Genomic DNA, 20,249 nt, shown 5'->3' with positions numbered 1-20,249 from the left:
TTTTTAATATTATAAATCCAATATAAAATTTCATACAAATCAAAAAAACAAAAATACAAGAATTCATATTTAATTTGTAATATATAAAATAAATAAACGTAACATTATAATCATGAGATATACAAAATATATGATAAGATATGTTAAGTATCTATAATAAAAGATTACTACCATAAATAAGCTACTATCCTACTAATTTACTACAATTTCTTATTCTATCATTTCTTCAACATTTTTTGTTTCTTCTGCAATACGAAAAAAATATTTATTTATTATATATAATAAAATAAAAAAAGAGTTAAAATTATCATTATACAGTACATACCTGCATCACTAATTTTCAATTGTGAAATATTAATTTGTAGAGATTCTATATGATGAAATAAAATACGTTAGTATTTTTATAATTAATTTAGTTATTCGCAAATTATTATTTACCTGAAAAATTTTCACTAATTATATTATCATTTCGTTCATCATAATAATCATCAGAATTTTTTGGTTCGGGAAGATTATTAAAATTAAGTAATCTACTTGTATAAACAGCTTCAGAATGTGTTTCATATGTTAATCCTAAATTAGTTAAAGGTATGCTGCTAGTCGATAAACTATGGTTGATTTCTTCTGCTTCTTTAATTTGTTTTTGTAATTCTATTAGATTGCTAAATTCACGATACCATTGATTTAAAATTTCTTCAATTTCATTTGCTGTTGGTCGATTTAATGGATTTGCATCTAAGCATCTTTTAATTAAATGTATAATTAATTGAGGTACTTTAATATTAAACCTTGGTCTAAGTCCTTGACAAATTTTTATTGCTAAATTTTCATCATGACTTACATCATGATAAGGAGGTAATCCAGAAATTACTTCATACATAATTATACCAAAACTATAAATATCAGAAGCTTTAGTATAATTTTGTCCTCTTAAAATTTCAGGGGAAATATAAGGTAAAACACCATATATTTTATTTTTTGCACTTTCTGATTCTTTATAATCTGCAGGTTTACATAACCCCATATCGGTTATAATAGTCTGTGAATGATTCATTAATACATTGCCAATATGTAAATCTCTATGAGTCAATTCGTTTTCGTGAATTTTCTCAAGTCCAGATGCAATATTTAATAAATTTTTAAGCTTATTCTCCCAATCTAATTCACTGTAATTTTTATTTAAGTAATTTCGTAAACTTCCATTTTCTGCATATTCCAAGACCATCATATAATTTTTTGTTTCTGGATCTTGAGTTATTCCATAAGCTATAATGACATTCATCGTATAAGCGCCAATTTTACTGTGTAATTTAATCTAAATATACATTTTTTTTAAAAGATCACATCAAAAAATTTCATTAAATAATAAAAATTTATACCTCATTGATAAATTCTAGTGTAACATTTTCTGAATTATTTAAACTTTTCAGTGCTACAAACATATTTGAATCAAATCGTCTCCAATTTTGATTTTCATTATCCCATCTTTCAATTTGTCCATCAATCCATTTTGCTCTATAAACTTTTCCAAAACCGCCTTTTGCAATATATTCAATATCATAAAATTTATTGTAAGGTATCCACTCTAATACTTCCGACCAATGAGTTGCTGATAATTGAGTATCTTGAATAAATTTGTCAATATCATTATTACCGCTAGTCCAATTTTTAAAATTTTGTTGAAACCGTTTTGCATTACATGCCTTACACCAATAGCTTCTCGTATTTACTTCACATTTCTCACAATATCCGTTCCAACTCATGGTTTGATAAATTATTCAAAAAAACAATAATAATAGACTTTATAATAACAAGATAACGGAATAAGTCAAAATATCGGAAAGAAAATTATTTAGATGTGGAAAAGCTTCATTTTATGTTCAGTATTCGTGTAACACGACAAATGTTGTACTACTGCGTCGGAAATATCAACAAAGAAATAATTTTGTTCTAAAATTAAAATGGTATAGTCTAAACTCTAAAGTAGCTCATATTGTGTAAGTTTTCATGAAAATGAAATCTATTTATAGAATTGTGTATAAATTTTTGAAATTCAATCAACTTATTTATATAAATTTTATGAATTAATCACACATTTATAATTTATTAAGGAACATTTGCGTATAATGTTCAAAAACGATTAAATTGTTACAAAGAGATACTTTGATATTGAACGTTCGACTGATGAAGTATATATATATTCAAATATCATGGATGTACGTAAACATGTTGCCCAACTTATTCTTTTGAAGAGACGAAATATTTGCCGAAACGGAACGGAAAAAAAAGACAAATAATATAACGGATAATATAACTTATCCTATCATTTCTATTCTACGCCATGTTCTTCTTAAGTATTTGCACTGTTAAAAATTAAAACCTCATGAAAAGTTCTGTATTGAATGAAACTATCTTTAGAATGTACATTTTTTTTTTTAAAAAAAAAATTAATTATTAATCACACTTCATTATCAGTCATCAACATTCCACATCATCCTTTTCGTTCTTTTACGTTAATTTATATAAAATAATTTTTCTTTGAGATGAAATTTAGGCTTATTGAAGCTCGATAAAATCGATGGAATGTATATGATTTAATTCATATTTTTTTTTTTGATTACGTTTAAAATAATATTTGTATCATATTACTAGACTCTCATGATAATATTGAATTGTTGCAAATGTCGATCAAATAAATTCTTTATCTAACAACAAAGGTTCGTTCTTTCCACTTTTATTTTCAAATCCTTGTATTCAAAGAACTTTCCATGAATTAGTTCTAATATCCAGGAGGATTTGGTAATTTTTGAAATTTTGCGGGACCTATAGGCTCTAATGGACCATAGTAGCAACAACGACATCAACAGCGAGAATTGAGTTAAGAGAAAATAGAAAGAAAAGATTAACTCAATGTTGATTTAGGATTATGTAAAAAAAAATTATGAGGGGATATTGAAAGAGTGTCCAAATTTTTTTATTAGATTACAAGCCGAAGTATAAATAATAATTTCTATAATCCCATAGAAAACGTTTTAATGGTCAAATAAAGTAAATATATGTTTTTTATCAAACAGAACAGCGACAATACCCTGTAAAAAAAAAATGTCCAGAAATTGTAGCTAAAAACATCCGGAAAATGTCCGTGTGTCCTGAAAACGTCCAGAAAATTGCAATATTCCGGACACTTTCTGGACGCTGGGTCTGAACCCTCCTAGACATTTTCTGGACATTTTCCGGAAAATGGAAATTTTCCAACATCCGGAATATTGCAATATTCCGGACATATTCCAGACAAATAAACATTTCCGGACGTTTTCAGCTACAATTTCCGGACATTCTTTTTTTATAGGGATGCCACAGTGCAGAGAAAGAAATACTAAGTTCACACAAATGCAAAAACAGTAACTTTATTTTCCTGTTGTCGCCACTTGTATTATTGAAGGCAATGAGGTTAGTTTGCAAATAGCAAACAAGAGAAAAGTTTGCTAAGAAATAATTATTGATGAAATAGTGAATATGCATTTAAATTATTGTCAGTCAGTCACATAATTTGTATTCCTTAAAAAAAATTATTGTCTTTGAACTTCCTTTCGCTTCACTTTTTCTATTCAGCCAAGTGAGCCAACCCATTTAAATTATCAAAGAATATTATGGTTTTTACTTAACAATCATTATGTGCTTGAAAAGTTTTGATTAACCTTTCTTTGTCTAATAGCTAGTTGAAATTTTGATTAATATTTAATATTTTCAATTTTATTTATTTATTTATTTATTGAATATCATTGAGAAAGTGACAAAATGTATTCAACGCATTTTCAGATATCAACAAAATTTTATATAAAATCGTTTTAATAAGTTCTAGTTCAATATATTAGCACCGAAAATAGAAATTCGGGGTTAAAATATTCCAGTTCATTTATAAGGTAGCATGAATATTGCAAACAAGGTATTATTTATTGAAGCTGGAAAACACTTTCCTGTATATTATGACATTGTTATTACTTTCTTCGATATGTTTTATTGAATAAGGAATTTTTGCTAGTAGATCAAAAAAAAATAACTAAATAACCAGTTTCAAATATAAAATTTTTAAAGGTATATAAAAAAAAATTGTCGGAATTAAATTGAAACAATACAGTATTTATATAGAAAGAATAATAATATTTAATATAAAGATTGTACAAGGACCCAGAAATATAGGGGTCAGGTGATGAAAAACTATGAGCTGTACGCATTTTTTCAGGGCCGAAATTATGATAATGCCAGTCGGTTACTATAATAGGAAATAAAAGTCTGACTGGCATTATCAAAATTATCTAAAAAAGGAAAGATTTTCATGATTTTTTAGTTCAAAATACGCAAACTCAAGCCTGACCCTTATATATATATTTCTGGGTCCTGTACTAATTATTGGACAATTTCATATACATATACATATATAACTCATAATTATACAATGTACTGTACATTCTGTACAATAACATCCTATCATTGTTGTTTGATTTCATAAAACTACTTTTCTGTTATAGAGCAGCTTTCTTCAGTATGATTTTATTGTGAACCTTTAAAAGTTTAAATAACAACTTTTTTTTAAGGTATAACAACAGGTTTTCATATAAAAACTTTATACACCTATAAAATGTGTCCAATCCAAATGTCAAAAAAAAATGATCGACACATGATCGGCATAATTTTGAAACCACTATAATTAATTTTTTTTACCAAACACAAAAAATAAAACGGTATCAAATCACAGTATTAAATATTCTTTTTATCAAAAAGTAAAAAAGTTAATTTTGGATAAAAGTTCTATGAAAATTTTACCATTTACATGTGAAATAAACCAGAGAAAAAAAAATTTTTTTCTGAAACTTTACCTTTAGTCATGAGATCATAACATTGACACAAAATTAAGTTAGGTTCACTATGTAATATCAATTAGGGAAGATTTGCAATTAATGACAAATGAGATTTAACCGTGACGCCCAATTTTTTTTTTTCATTATTAATATTATTAAAAATTTACAATTGAGTATATTCGCTAAATTATAAGTGTTATATTTTTACTTAGGAATATTAATAAAATGGATATTTCAAACCAAAATTTAGATACAACTGAGATTACAATAAAAAATAATTCTAAAACTGATGCTAAAAATTTATGGAAAAAAGATTATGATGATGATTATCAGGTAAAAATATTATAATATAATAAACAATATAGATATTTATTAACATTCCATTTATTTTGATAGCTCCACGCTACAATTTTTTCAACTGATTCAACTACTGAATCAGATGAAACTATTTCCGTTTTTAAAAAAGTAAATATTATGGATTTAGAAAAAAGAAAAGAATTATACGGAGTATGTGGAGAATGTAATGAACCAGGTACAGGATATCTTTGGTGTCAACCTTGTAACGCTAAAAGATTTAAGGAAAATTTTAAAAATTGGACTAGTGGAAATAAAAATATTGATGAATTAATACAACAATCACAACTTAATGCTTTTTTTTGCGCAAAATGTCTTGAATGGATACCTTTTGAAAATTTTGAAAATGTTACCTATCTTACTAGAGGTGGTTTTAGTAATATTTATTCGGCTTACTGGCCCGAAGGAAAAATTGGGCATTGGGATATTGAAAATCAAGAATGGATCCGAACTTCAATAAAAGTTGCATTGAAAAGTTTAAATAATTCATCTAATAATATAAGTAATGATTTTTTAAATGAGGTAATTAAAATAAATATCGCTTACTAATATTTGTATTTTAATACATAATTTATTAACAAAATTTATGATTTTAGATTAAATATTATATTTCATGTCATATTTATGCTGGTAATACTGTTATGTGTTTTGGAATAACTCAAGATCCAAATACTAAAAATTATATGATGGTTTTACAATATTTTGAGGGAGGAAATTTGAGAAGTACTTTAGTGGAAGATTTAACACTTGAAACCAAAATAAAATATTTATTTTTTATTATAGATGGACTTTCAGGTATTCATGATGCTGGAAATATTCATAAAGATTTTCATTCAGGCAATATATTACATGATAATGAAGAAGATGTACTATCAATTAGTGATTTAGGAATGTGTCAACCAGTAAATGATAATGAGCGAAAAGGAATTTATGGAGTAATACCTTATATGGCACCCGAAGTTTTACGTGGATATCAATATACAAAAGCAGCAGATATTTACTCATTTGGAATAATAATGAATGAACTTATGTCAGAAAAAATTCCTTATAATGATATTCCTCATGATCATTTTTTGGTTGTTAAAATATGTAAAGGATTTAGACCAAAAATTTCTGAAGATACACCAAAATTAATTGTAGATTTGATTATTAAATGTTTGGATGCTAAAGCAGAAAATAGACCAACTGCTAAAGAATTACGCCAAATATTGATTAAATATGTAACAGAAACGGAGGATGAAAATAGTGAAATTAGTTATCAAATAAAAGAATATGAAAAAATTAAAGAGAATAAATTAAAAAACAGAACAAATGAAAATAAATCTAAAAATCTTCAAACACACCCACAAGCAATCTATACTAGCAGACTTTTAAATTTTGAAAATCTTCCAGAACCAGTTAATTCAACCGATTATTCATCTTCATATCAAGGTAAATAAATATACGTTTAAGAAATTAATATAAAAATATAATTTATTGACTATTTTATTATTTTTAATAGAAATTATTTCATCGTCATCAGCAAATCCAAGTAAGTATATATTTGCATTATTAAAGATTATTGTGATTATTATACAATAATATTTATTTTCATTTTATTAATAGTTTCTGAATGTTTGGATTGTGAATTAAATGAATTAGGTAAGCAATCTGTTTTTTAAATATATGAAATTATTAATTTAATTTAATATTTTAATTATTATTATTTTTTTTTAAAAAAACAATAGATCTCAATCAAGACGATGATGAGTAAATTTTAAGGAGTAAATTTATTTATCACCCATAGCGATGCATCGCTCTGGGCAAAATTACGTAATGCCAGCCAAAATAGAGGGTAGCGATGATATCGCACGCGTGATGAATAAATTATTTCAATTTTAAACTAGTATATTGTTCAAAAAATTTTAGTATTTCTTTTTAATTATATATTATTCTATTTTCTTATATAAATTCTTTTTGATTTCAGTATTTTATTATTATATTATTTCAGTAAATTTCTTTATAAATTTTTTATTTTTATTATATAATGTAGCGACATGACTTTATTTGATCAAATAAAAATAAATTTAAACTATAAAATAAATACATCATCATATCGTATACTATTTTATTGTCTAAAACTTTAGTTGTTTATATTATTTTAATATTCTTTGACTAAAATTTTTAAATATCATATTCGTATTGTATATATGTACTTAACAGTAATTGTGCGGCAAATTTGATGGATTGGCATGATTTAATTAATTATTGGCGAAATAGAAAATTACGTGACTCCAAAACTTTAGAATATTTGGTACTTTATACAAAAAAAAAAGATATCTCGATCTTTAATTTCTTATTATTTAATTTTAATTTTATTTTTCAGCTAAATCAAGTTTACTGGAAAATGAGATTTTATTACCACCACTTTTTTTCGCATTTTCGTGATAGTAACAAAATAATTTATTATTTGGAACGTAAAACAAAGTGAAGAACGAATATATATGCAAATTTAAGGTGTATACTTTATTTAAAATAAACATTAACAATATATAACAACAAATGTATATAATAAATTCTAATAAACAATGAATAAAGAAATAAATCATAAAATAAACGAAAAATATTGTTGCTCTCCGCCGGAGATCTGAAATATTCCAATAGAGACTAAAAACTAAAACTAAGAATCCCCTTCGTTCTCCCTTCTATATATACTACTTCTTCGACTCGTGTAAGTTATATATACATTTAATACAATTTGACTATAACTTAAATATACATTTAATATAACTTAGCTATGATTTTATGATTTCTACAATTTTTGTATGACCCGGTGATGATCTCCTTGATATGTAGCATATGATCAACTTAATCTTATCGTGACGATGTAAAACCATATCGTGACCAAATCTTGGTATACACTGTATCATTTATATGTACCGTGAAGTCTCATCCTCTTCTCGCCTTAATAATTTCAATCATCTTTAGTCAAATAGCTTATATATCGCTCACTGAAAGTAAATTTTTGGATAGTTATAGCACAGTATTATAGCGTAAAATCTTATATATACAGGCCATACAGTATTACAAATTGGTTGCAGGTAAATGGGCTGTATTGACACTATATACAGATCGTACTATATAGTTAACGATATAAGGTGATCTTCATTTTAATAGTGATATTTCTTGTGATTGGTTGCTATGCTAATTGGCTATTCCGGAAAGGAGGGAGAAATTCACTAATTTGATTAGCTCTTATGCGCAAAGTATGGGGAGCATTTTTATATATTGATAATGATATTGAATTGATATTGAATAGATATTGAGTTGAGTTGATACAGCTCGTAAAAGAAAATCTGCAACAGTGAAACCAAAAAAATCTAATAAATCAATAATCAATCAATTCCTCGCAGATATCCCATAAAAGAAAGTCTACAGCGGTGGTAGAAGCTGAAAGATCCATTAAAGTTAAGAAACCATTAATTATTCGTAAAGCAACTCACAAAAAGAAATAGAACCTTGAAGAAATTGTTAATGATTAGCGATACTTAGTTATTAAAATAATTTGCTGTTTAATGTATACTTTATGTACAGTATATTTTATAAGCAAATTTAAGTAATTATGTACATTAATTAAACTTATAAATAAACAAATTTCTTTCAGTTTATAAACAAAATTTAAGCAAAATATGTTTGGATAACATTCAATTTGGGCTCCTTTTTTTTGCATATCATGTATATATCATGTGTATAATTATGTACAAATAATGAATGATTTTTAGTCTATTAATGAACAACAAATAATTACTATTTTTTGAATGTTTAATGAACAATTATTTTTTATAGGGATGGTGAAACAGAGAAGCCTAATCTCTGCGTCTACTTTGCTTGAGGTAATCCTTTCTTCTCTCAGATTAGGTATTTTTTATCATCTAGTAGATTATTTAGTTATAGCTAGTAATTAAAATATAGTTAGTACTAGGTAGTTCGTAACTACATCAATTTTATAAATGCGCATTACTAACAAAAAAAAAAGTTGTTCGCTCACTCCTATATATCTCATTCATATTTTAATAATTTAAATATGGTAATTGTGTTCATTTAAAATATTACTGTTATTAAAATGTGATTTACCTAAATTCCAAGTAAGAATCTAAACTTTAGTTAAGATATAAGCTGGTTAATTATAATTTTTACTTAAAAGTATGTTTGCATAATTACAGTATAACAGCAAATTATAGGTCAGGGAATCTCCTTGTAAACTATGTAACGTGACTCGTAAGAAGCGCGTTAAATACAAAATGTGATGTACCGAAGTTCTTTATCTAAATATTATAAATATTGTTTGGGTTCTGATCAAATCAAAAAAAATAATGAATTTACTACTATTCTCTTAAATTCTTGATGACTGTATTTTTAATCATTTTTATTACGAAAAGGATAAATAAAAGTGGTAAGACATTTCCTTTAACAAAAAAAATTTTAAAGGTTAATGCATTTCAGTTTTGTTAGGTATTTAAAAAAATCCTCCTATAAAGCGTCTACATTCGACGATGGCAGATTTTAAATAATTACAATACACGATCTCATTATTATATTATATGCCATCCAACTGAAAAATTATAATTTTTTATACTGCTATACAATTTATAATTTTCTAAGCTTAATCATACGCCTACACAACACAATTACATGCATTTCTATAAAAAAAAGTTTGACTAGAAATTAAGTGATACGGAGTTGATTCCAAAATTAATTATCATCTATATTAAAATATAATAAATTAAAACGAAAAATTCAATAAAAAAATTTAAGTATAATACTTGTATTATATTCACTATTGAGAATACTCTAAATTCTTAACATTTTATTTTTGAATAAGGAAAATGTGAACTTGCAATATAATTAGTTATACATATCATTAATTAAAATTATTAATATTTTTAATGAAATAAAAATTTAAGGACATAATAAAAATAAGCATAAATTGCGCCAAATACGTACGTTTTTTGCTTTCAGTTATTGCTGCAGCAGTGTGACTTTTTATAATCGGTGTCACACTCCTCCGTACTTCATTTTTCAATAATTCCATATTCGTCACGCACCAGCCAAAGGCTACTTCGTGACATTTTTTTATAACGAGCACGCAGGGAAAGGTTATGCGTCATGTACACTTACAAAATCAATCAAGTTTAATTCCGTTTTGTAAGGTTGGATTGTTGGAATATGATCTGAAATTTTCTTATATAAATTATTTATCACCTATAATATCATTTGTTAAAAAAACTATTTTTTATAATTATAATTAATTTATATAGACTAAATAATACTATTTAATTGTCATATTTCTATTAAATTCATAAATTTTAGCATAAATATTACATTTTCGGTATCCATTTATTTTTCCGAATCTCTAATCCCGACCCGAAACTTATATAACCGAAACTTACCGAAACCTATTTTACATTTTTTACTAAAAATATTATTATATTTTATTTAATGTTTTTAAGTTTACATCTTTATTATATTGTCAATTATTTTATCAAATACTATTTACTTGCATATAAACAACGATTAATAGTTGTTAATAAAATTCTGAACTAACAATTCCGGGTCAAATCACCTTCCCTATTCAACTTGTGAATAAAATTATCAAACATTAAATCCAAATCAAGTATATTCAAAATTTCTAATTCTTGAGGTCAGCATTATCATCAGTAGATGGTTGTACCACCACTTTCTCTTCATAATCATCAATTTCGTCTTCAGCATCATTCAAGGTTGTACTAATTTCTTCAGCCATCCTATCTTTACCATAATTAGACATTATGTACTAAAATAAAAAAATATAAACTTTCACAGCTTAATTTTTTTAACTATTAACGATAGTCTTTTGTATTATCTAATAGTCTTTCATGTATCTTTTTAACTAAAAATCTGCGATAATATCAATAACAAAAATAATTTTTTGACGATATTCATTATTTACGCAATCAATTATATTTACCAAAATATTATTATATAAATGAAATAATTTTATTATCGTAGTTTATATTTTATTAGCTACACTTTTAATCAATCCTATTACATTTATATAATCAAAGAACTTCGCGTAAAAATAAAACAAAATCAATACATTTGCTATAATTAGAAAGCAAATGTAAAAATGTAACTATTACATCTATTTACAAGGAGATAATTTAATAAATAAATAAAAAAAAATCTTTTTATTTCATTGCGCGATTAATATTTTTATTAAAGTGATAATCGATATCATCTATCATTTTCGGCGAAATGGCTTCGGCGAAATGTACCGTAACCTTATAATGAACGCCTTGTATAAAACGTGAGATTAGGTATGTGAGCTGCGTACAATTAAAGAGTTTCAAAACGCAAATTTTCTTTTCTTTCTTTTCCATCATTTTTAAAATTCTTAGGATACACACATGCGTAGATATTTATAATTGTCGTAAACCATTAAAATAATAAGAACACCTACTTAGCAGTGAGTTATGTAATCGAAAGTCTTTTTTTATTTTTAATCAAAAAAAAATAAGGTTCAATTAATTAACAAAAAAAATTTCTTAGAATATTATATCAAATTTTATTATGCTTAATTTAACGAAAATTTTATAATAGCGAATATAATACAAGCATACATCGATCTTTGATATAATTCAATTAAATTGGGCACTTTATTTTATTTATATTTCTTTGAGTTATTTCTTGGCTTTCACATATTTGATTGATACAAAGGACTAGTATTTTAGAAAAGTTTATGTTAACAAAAACCATGTACAGTATTTTAATATAAAATTTAACTAATGAAATGTGGGATAATTTTATGGGTCATACATTTATTAAAGTATATAAAAAATTTTAATTTTGTTAATAAGGATATGAATACATACTGTAGTCTAATTATAATATTCTACAAGATTCGTAGCTTTAAATTTCTTAATAACGCCTAATTTAATATATTTATTAATTATTTCAATGTTTTCATCAGAATCTAAACTAATTCCGTCATATTTAATAACTACTAATGAAAATGATTTTTGCGGTTCACGATCTGTCCATTTCATAAAAGCAGACTCTAATTCTTCTGGAGACAATCTAAATCGTTCTGCAAATTCATGAAATAATATCAATTCGTTAGCATTTTGTGAATATTTCACAAATGCTTCCAATGCTTCTTTCATACTCAAGAATCCCCGTCCACACCAAATTTTAATACTTTCTAAATTTTTGCAACAAAGTAAAATTATTTTTAATGATACCAATTTCTTAATTCCAACAGAAAATTTTTTAAGATTTGGACAGAACTTAGCAATAGCTATATTTAATGAAATATCATCACAACCTTTCGTCTCACGTATATAAATTTCTTTTAAATTTTTCCCATTGTTTTCTAAGAATTTTACTAGTAATCCATCTCTTGGATATGCATCTGGAATTGTTAAAACTTGTAAATGTGGAAAATTAGCATATTGTAACTTTTCAAAATCAACAAAATATTCACCACAATCAAATGATAATTTAAGCTCTTGTAAATTTAATAAATTGGCAATAAATAGTAATGAAAAACAATTATTTCTTACATAAACATTCAATTTAATTAAAGTATTAGGAAATTTTCTCAATAATGTTGAAAAAATTATATTTGTCTGTTCATTAATTCTCATACCATGACATAGAATCATATCAAAGCTTTTCAAATTTCTCTGAACAGAAATTAAATCTGCTATTCCATGTGCAATAGTTCTTTCAAATCCTATAGTAAGAGATTGTATATTATAACATATTTGAGATAGTTGATAAAATATTTCGGGGGAAATATCTGAACTACAACATAATTCTGTGAGATTTCTTAAACAATCTTTTGCTCCAATAAAATATATGTTAAAAGTCATGTCTGGATATGAATAAAAAGAGAAACTTCTTAAGGAAGAGATTTCATTCATGAACATTTGAAATATTTCCTGCGCTACTATAAGTGTATAATATTTAAGAATTTGTGGTGAAATATATTGTTGATTTTCAAGAAGCTTTTCAATTTTATAATAAACTCGATTAACTGATAAAACTTTGCAAAATGATGCATAATTAAAAATGGGAGTTTTTAAAGTTGAGGTTGAAATAATAATTTCATTATTATATAAAATTTCTTTTGATGTGATTGGAAGGCAAGCAATTAAAGTATTTAAATTCGAAGTATTATAATTCTGGCCATTTCTCCAAAAAATTCTCACAGAAACACCACACCAATAACGATTAACTAACATGCATGAATGTAAAGTAAATTTGTCATTCTCAAAGTGTTCAAAAATCTCGTTCAAGCAATCAGCGGGAAGTTGAAACATTGTTTTTTTTTTAAATACAACAATAAGTAAAACTTCATAGGGAAGTTCGTTATTTATAATTGCGCTGATCGTGTTACAAACATAAAGGTCATGGGTTCTTGAGGACCCCGAAAAATACATAAAAAGGTCGCTTAAAAAAAACCCAAAATTTTCATGAAAATCTTGCCTTTTTAGATAGTTCCGGCCTAAATTTTATTGTCTTTTTTGATACTGGCCGGCATTATCATAATTCCGGCCCTGAAACTTATTTTAGGCCAAAATCTTGCCGATCATTTATGACCTCCATAATTATGTTATTTTTCGTTAAATGTCATGTGACAAATTAATCGGCACAGTCAATTTGTATCTGCGTAAATCCTTTGATAACGAAAATAATGGCATTAAAAAAAAAATCTGCAAAAAGTGATAAAAAATTAGGAGTCTATCTAGTAAATAATAATTATAAATATTTTAAACGAAATTTTACTAATAAACAGTAGAATTAATTTCGAATCTAGTGTATATATATAAGAAAGGTTGATCCGTATGATGAATCATAAATCTGCAAATTCATAAATTCATAGTTATGTTATTTTACAGGTGATCTTATTCTCTCATTGTATTTATTTATTCTTAATAATTATGAAGAAAAGCTTTATTCAGTAATAAAAAATGATGATAATTTAAGAGCAAAAAAAAAAATTAAAGTTGACGATAATAATGAATAAGAACATAATTTATTTGAGATTGAAAGGCATCATACCATTTTGCAAAAAATTAAAGTACAAAAAAATGCAATTAGCTGAAAGACAAATAATAAATTATAAAGCTCCAGCAGAAGTAAAATTATGAAAATATTAAATTACTCAAAATTAGAAAATTATATATTTATTTTTTGTTTTAATTTACTAAATAGAATTTGCGTACTACTACTGTTATAGATTGAATATCATACAGCACATATACTATACTGGCTTAATTAATACCTTTTTTAACTAATTTCCTGGAGAAAATTTAAAATCAAAAAATTAAAAAAAACTTGACACAATTGACAAATGTTGAAATTTATTGTCGAAATACGCAACAATACATAATTTTAAAATTAAGATCACATAAATTAACGGTGAATGAAAGTCTAAATACCTTAAAATCAAAAATAAGAAAGAAGAAAAAGCGGAAGAAAAAAAGTTATCAAAAATATTGGGATATTAAAATATTAATCTCTTAGCTTAATTTCAACTAATAATTCAGTACAAGCAGTTATAAGCGTAGATTTAGTTTTTAAGGAAGATTCCATATCAACCAAATTAATTTCATATTTTCTATATAATAAAGCCATCAAACAAACTAATTCAACTATTGCCAACTTTCTTCCTGGACAGACTCTTAACCCTCCACCAAACATGACAAATGAATGTTTCTTTGGCTCAAAACCTTCAGCCATCCATCTATCAGGGTTAAATTTATCATATTCTTCCCAATAATCTCCATTACTATGGATAGCATCAATATTGATACGAATCATTGTATCGGCTGGCCATTGATAGCCTGCTATTTCTTCGGGTCTTTCAAGACATCTTGCAAACGAATTTACAACCGGATAAATGCGAGCCACTTCATTTACAATTGCTTTACAATATTTTAAGTTATTGAAATCATTTTCAGTAATTGGACGTGTTTTATCCCCTTGGAAAATGCCATCAATTTCATCTAACATCTTCTTTTTAACATCTGGATTATGCGCAAGATAATAGACAATGAATGAAATCAGATTCGCAGTCTATCGAAAGTAACAAAAAAAAATAAAATATTAATTTATATAAATATTTAATAATTATAATAAATAGTACTTACTGTATCAGTTCCAGCACTTATTCCATCAAGCATAATGCCACGAATTTCAGTATCAGTCATAGGTCTCATAGTTTCGTTACCATTAACATCACGAGTTGTATTCGCAATAATGACTGATGTCAACATATCATTTGACAAAGGTTTATCTAATGGCGTATTTTCAATTTCTTGTCTACGTTTCTTAATAATGCTTTCCATTCGTTGAATCAAAAATTTCGCGTTTTGAAGTAACTCATCTGATTTACCCTTAAAAAATGGAACGTAATGTCGTAAGAAAGGAGAGACAAATTGAAAAAATAATAAACCTAAAACTTGTTTACGAATTGCATCAACTAATTTTACAGTCTCATCAATTATTGCTTCTGGACGTTCTGCTTTTTCATTGTCACTAAGAGTATTAAAATATCCCGCCATTGTATAAGATCTTTCACCAGTTAATATTTTGAAAATCATATCATTTGTAAATTGATTGAACCATGTAGAGAAATCCAATTGTTTTTTATTCTCATTGGTTGTTTCTTTTTTAAGATATAATTTATCCCAATAACCTTCCAATTCATTGAAAAGTTCGTTTGTCCAATGAGTAGCTTCTTGAGCAAATTTTGGTGACAAGATAGCTTGTGTAAAAAAATGACGATTATATCTCCATGATTGATAATCTTGATTTAGAATTATTCCTTTTCCGAAAATACCTAATTCTTGAGGTCCTTGAGTATTAGAATCAGCAATTCTTTTAATATATGGATTTTTTGTTGAAGCTGATAAAATCTTTTCAATATATTCTGATTTATTTAGAATTATAAGTCGTGATTCCAATTGGACTTCGAATATGTCACCATAATTCTTGTGATTATATTCGAAAAATTTTTTGAGATTTCCACTATGCCAAATTACTTGAGGTAAATTTCCAACGAGTGGGAATGGGAAAGGACCAGGTAAGGGATTGACACGAGTAAAATATTTGTAATAATACCGTGCCACGTAGATTGTTAATATGATACCTATCAATGAAAGGTAATCAAAATTATTGAATAATTTTAATAGTTGAGAAATCATATTTAATAATTTCTTATTGTTATTTTTCTTTTTCTTGTAGTTTGATACAGCCAGGACTTGAAAAATTATGGTTGTATTTATATTAATTTTTTTTACTGCACGGTTCAAGAAAAAAAATTTCTCCGTTCCCAAAAGTATATTAAAATAGTTTGTATCACAATAAAAACGAGAAAAATCATTTAGAAGTGAATTGCCGGATCTAACCGAGTTTTCGCTTAATTTAAAGCAGCCGAGTGCCGATTTTTTGTAAATTTACGGATAAATTAAATGGCGGATAAATTAAATGCAAGATCCGAATATTAACCGGATCACGAGATGTGGCTGATTATGTAACATACTTTTGTGGCTAATTTTTATATTAGTTAGTGATCTACAAAATTTTGTTTCACATTATTTGTGGCGACGCACGACAGGTAATTGTTAAATGAAAAAAAAATTCCTCATTATAGCGATAAAGTAATTATCAATCCTAAACTTAGAATCTCGTAAAATGAATTTTAAATTTATCGGATTATTCGGATCATGCCATACAATAAGCTAAAACCAGTAACTAAAGATTGCATTCAAAATCAAGGAAGCACAATCGTAACGAAGCAATTAATATAATTTTTAATTATTCTTAAAAAGGAAATGTTATACCGATATAATAAACATTAAAAAGGTAAAAAAAAAATTTTATTATAAGCAACTTTTGTAATTTGTATCAATTTGTACGAAACAGCGAACATTACAGCAAAATTCAAATTATAGTGGACACTTGACAAAAATTAACTAAAGTTTAACGGCTGTCAGATTTTCGGATTATCAGTAGTTTAGAATAAATAAATTGATATATTTATTATTGGATGGGGAGCAGCTATGTCGGTTACAGAGCCCTTCATTGGTTGGTGAAAATGGTCACAACGTGGTCCATTTTCATCCAATCATTCGATCCTGCAACCGAAGCCCAAAAGTGCTATCGTTCTGACGGGTTTATTTAGTTTCCTATAAATTTCATTTTTATGCTATTTTTAATCCACTTTTTAAGCTTTATTAAACTTTTCCTATAAAAATTTCATCTGCACCATATTTTTTTATTGCTATTCCTAATAAAAATATATCTGCATGATCCTATCAATGGCTATACGATATTTTACCATATATAGTACGTTTCACATATGCATCAATTGCCGTTATGATTTTAAAGTTGACAATTTTTTTCACCAGTTGACAAATTTGATGTAATAAAAAAAATAAATTTTCCCAAACAGAGAACTGCCGTAACAAGGTTACGTCAATAGCGTCATTGCAGATGCTCACATAGAAATTTTATATAATATCGAGTTACACCACAAGCTACAACCTTTCATTGACTTAATGAGTGACGTGCGCATATTTTTACGCTTAAAGTATGGTTTAAGCGTTTACTTTTACATTTAAACGTTTATAATTCTTTTTTTACAAATATGGGATTTCAATTAAACGCTTATAAATTTTTTTTTCACAAATTTATTTATTTCTATAAAAATTCTCTTTCGTAACACAAGATTTAATGTGGAAATCTAAATAATAAATGCTTAAAAATAAAATTTAAGCATTTAAAACCACACTTTAAGCGCTAAACAAGCATTTAATAAACGTAAAAATAAACGCAATTTTATTTGTCCTGGCTTTCCATAAAGAGATTCATGCCGAACTAGCCTGATTTATTTAGGAGGTATAAAGGAAATACATTGCGGCGGATTTATGAAATTTGGCAAAAACCCTGCTGCTCCCTCGGGAATTAAAATTGACTTATAGAAACATTAAGCTTTTTTCCTAAAAAATGTCAAATATGACGCACCTTTAACACTGGAAAAATTGGTTAGGTAACGGAAAAATTGGTTAGACGCAAGATTTGGGGTACAAAAAAATTTTTTAGGGCTCATTTTTGACTGTTCACTAATAAATTTGGGAAATTTGGTGACTAAAAGACTGTCAAATATTTATTTAATTTGACATGACGGACAAATTTAGGGTATTTCATAAATCCGCCGTGATGAGGGGATAAATAAATCCTAATTAGTTTAACCAGCAATGTGGCATGGATGAGATTTCCTATCTGTCTTAACGTTTTGCCTTACTGGACAAAATATTTTTTAAGTATTACTATCCATTTATTATGTGTTTTTCCCTTTTAAAACAAGCTTAAATACTGTCGTTGAGAAATCTTCCATTTACTCCATAAATCCGTCTTTCGTTTAGAGTAGTGAATGTTTGACCCGAATATAATAAGACATGTTGTACACAAAGATTTAACTTATCTTTAAATTAGCGTTCTAAAGTCTCTTCGACTATAAGAGTATCATGGTGGGTTCGTGTAAAACTTGTACTGGCTAGTAAAATCGAAGCCATCGTAAAGTAGATCGATCACACAGTACTTCGGAAAAATTATTAGCAAGACGAGTGACCTGTGATTTCACAACAAAACCACATTTAATTTGTACTTTTTCTTCTTCGGATATAACAATATTTCAAGTCGTTGGATTATTTTTCTAAGCCTACCCTGTAAAAAAAGTCGATCCGTTTTTTATATTCCATTTTTTTCCGTAAAAGGGATATATCACGGAATTTGTCAAATTATTTTCATTTTTCTGCGAATGGATCCGTAAAAGGTTCGAGTTTTTACAGAAATAACGGATAAACTTTTTATAGGCTAATTGCTAAAATCTTGTTTAAAAAAAAAACAGAAAAAATCATTTTTATACAAATGATTATATGATCATTGAGTAGAAGTCTTCTAATGGATCAGTCCGGCCTGATCCGGTCCCAAAAAGACCATCCTTAAATTTTTTAAATTTATTTTATATATGATACAACAGCGTATATTTGGCAAAAATTTTAGCGTTAATTTATTATTATTTATTACCTTCGTTTCATTGAGGTTTTATTTGAAAGTCATATCGCCTAATAGAGGAAGTCCTAAAATTTTTGATATATTTTTATTGTTAGTCATGTGATTTGCTTTCTAACAATAACAAGAAATAAATGCTGGTCCATTTTTAACAAAATTTTATAAAATACGTTGAAATAAAAAAAAAAGTCATGCCGATCATATAACATAAATAGTTGCTAAAATACGAAATATTTCTCGTAGTTTTTAACTTTTTTTTAAAGAAATCAACAAGGAATCAAAATAATCAAAATAATATTGATGTTATAAAATACTAAAATATGAAAATTTTGACATTTCAATGTAAAAACTTGATTAATATTAGATGAAAAATTTTAAATAATCGGTCCCGGTCCGAGTCGATCCTCAAATCCTGGACTCAAATCCTGGACCAAAGACCGTCGAAGACTCAACCATATATTAAAGTATTATTATTTATATGGATATCGAGTCTGTATTTTTTTTTTTTTTTTTTTGCAAAAAATTTTTTTTGATTTTTACTTAAAATAAATCAGTTAATTATACTGCATATAGGCGTTATAAATTTTTTATTATAATCTAAGCTCGCTAGCACAAAAATCGTATGATTATGTCTATTTGAAGTTTGTTTTTTTCTTTTAGAAAAAAAGAAAATAAAATTATTTATTCACAAAAATGAAAGATAAATTTAAGCAATACTGAGTATATGAATATACTGTCTGGAATTTATCAAATTTTTTAGAATAAAATTTTTAAATTTTACGGATATTTCCGTTATGTCTAAAACGTCTAAAACGTAAAGGGAGTAAAATTTTTCTAGGTTCTATACTATAATTTAAAAAAAAAAAATTAATAAAAAAAAAATCAATTAATTAATTTAAAAAAAATAAAAGTTACAATTTAAAATTGTGTAAC

The 20,249-nt window shown here is 26.2% G+C and overlaps 3 protein-coding genes across 3 annotated transcripts; 1 reads left to right on the top strand and 2 right to left on the bottom strand.

The window, feature by feature from the left end:
• Nucleotides 1-210: 210 nt before the first annotated feature.
• Nucleotides 211-846, bottom strand: OCT59_012359 (uncharacterized protein; the record flags this gene model as incomplete). Its single annotated transcript, XM_066134400.1, has 4 exons — nucleotides 211-245; nucleotides 326-370; nucleotides 439-743; nucleotides 842-846. 4 exons carry the CDS (start codon nucleotides 844-846, stop codon nucleotides 211-213), a joined length of 390 nt encoding a protein of 129 aa, XP_065989669.1.
• Nucleotides 847-5,084: 4,238 nt separating this feature from the next.
• Nucleotides 5,085-6,966, top strand: OCT59_012358 (uncharacterized protein; the record flags this gene model as incomplete). The annotated part of the gene is made up of 7 exons (XM_025323364.2): nucleotides 5,085-5,192; nucleotides 5,256-5,391; nucleotides 5,677-5,735; nucleotides 5,810-6,644; nucleotides 6,715-6,744; nucleotides 6,819-6,854; nucleotides 6,941-6,966. 7 exons carry the CDS (start codon nucleotides 5,085-5,087, stop codon nucleotides 6,964-6,966), a joined length of 1,230 nt encoding a protein of 409 aa, XP_025188621.2.
• Nucleotides 6,967-12,109: 5,143 nt separating this feature from the next.
• On the bottom strand, nucleotides 12,110-13,555 carry OCT59_012357 (uncharacterized protein; the record flags this gene model as incomplete). The annotated part of the gene is made up of 1 exon (XM_025312907.2): nucleotides 12,110-13,555. One exon carries the CDS (start codon nucleotides 13,553-13,555, stop codon nucleotides 12,110-12,112), a length of 1,446 nt encoding a protein of 481 aa, XP_025188620.2.
• Nucleotides 13,556-20,249: the final 6,694 nt, after the last annotated feature.

Source organism: Rhizophagus irregularis, chromosome 2, assembly GCF_026210795.1.
Source record: "Rhizophagus irregularis chromosome 2, complete sequence".
NCBI classification, from domain to species: domain Eukaryota; kingdom Fungi; phylum Glomeromycota; class Glomeromycetes; order Glomerales; family Glomeraceae; genus Rhizophagus; species Rhizophagus irregularis.
The sequence above is the reverse complement of the archived record's forward strand: the minus strand, read 5'-3'. Positions and strand labels throughout refer to the sequence as shown.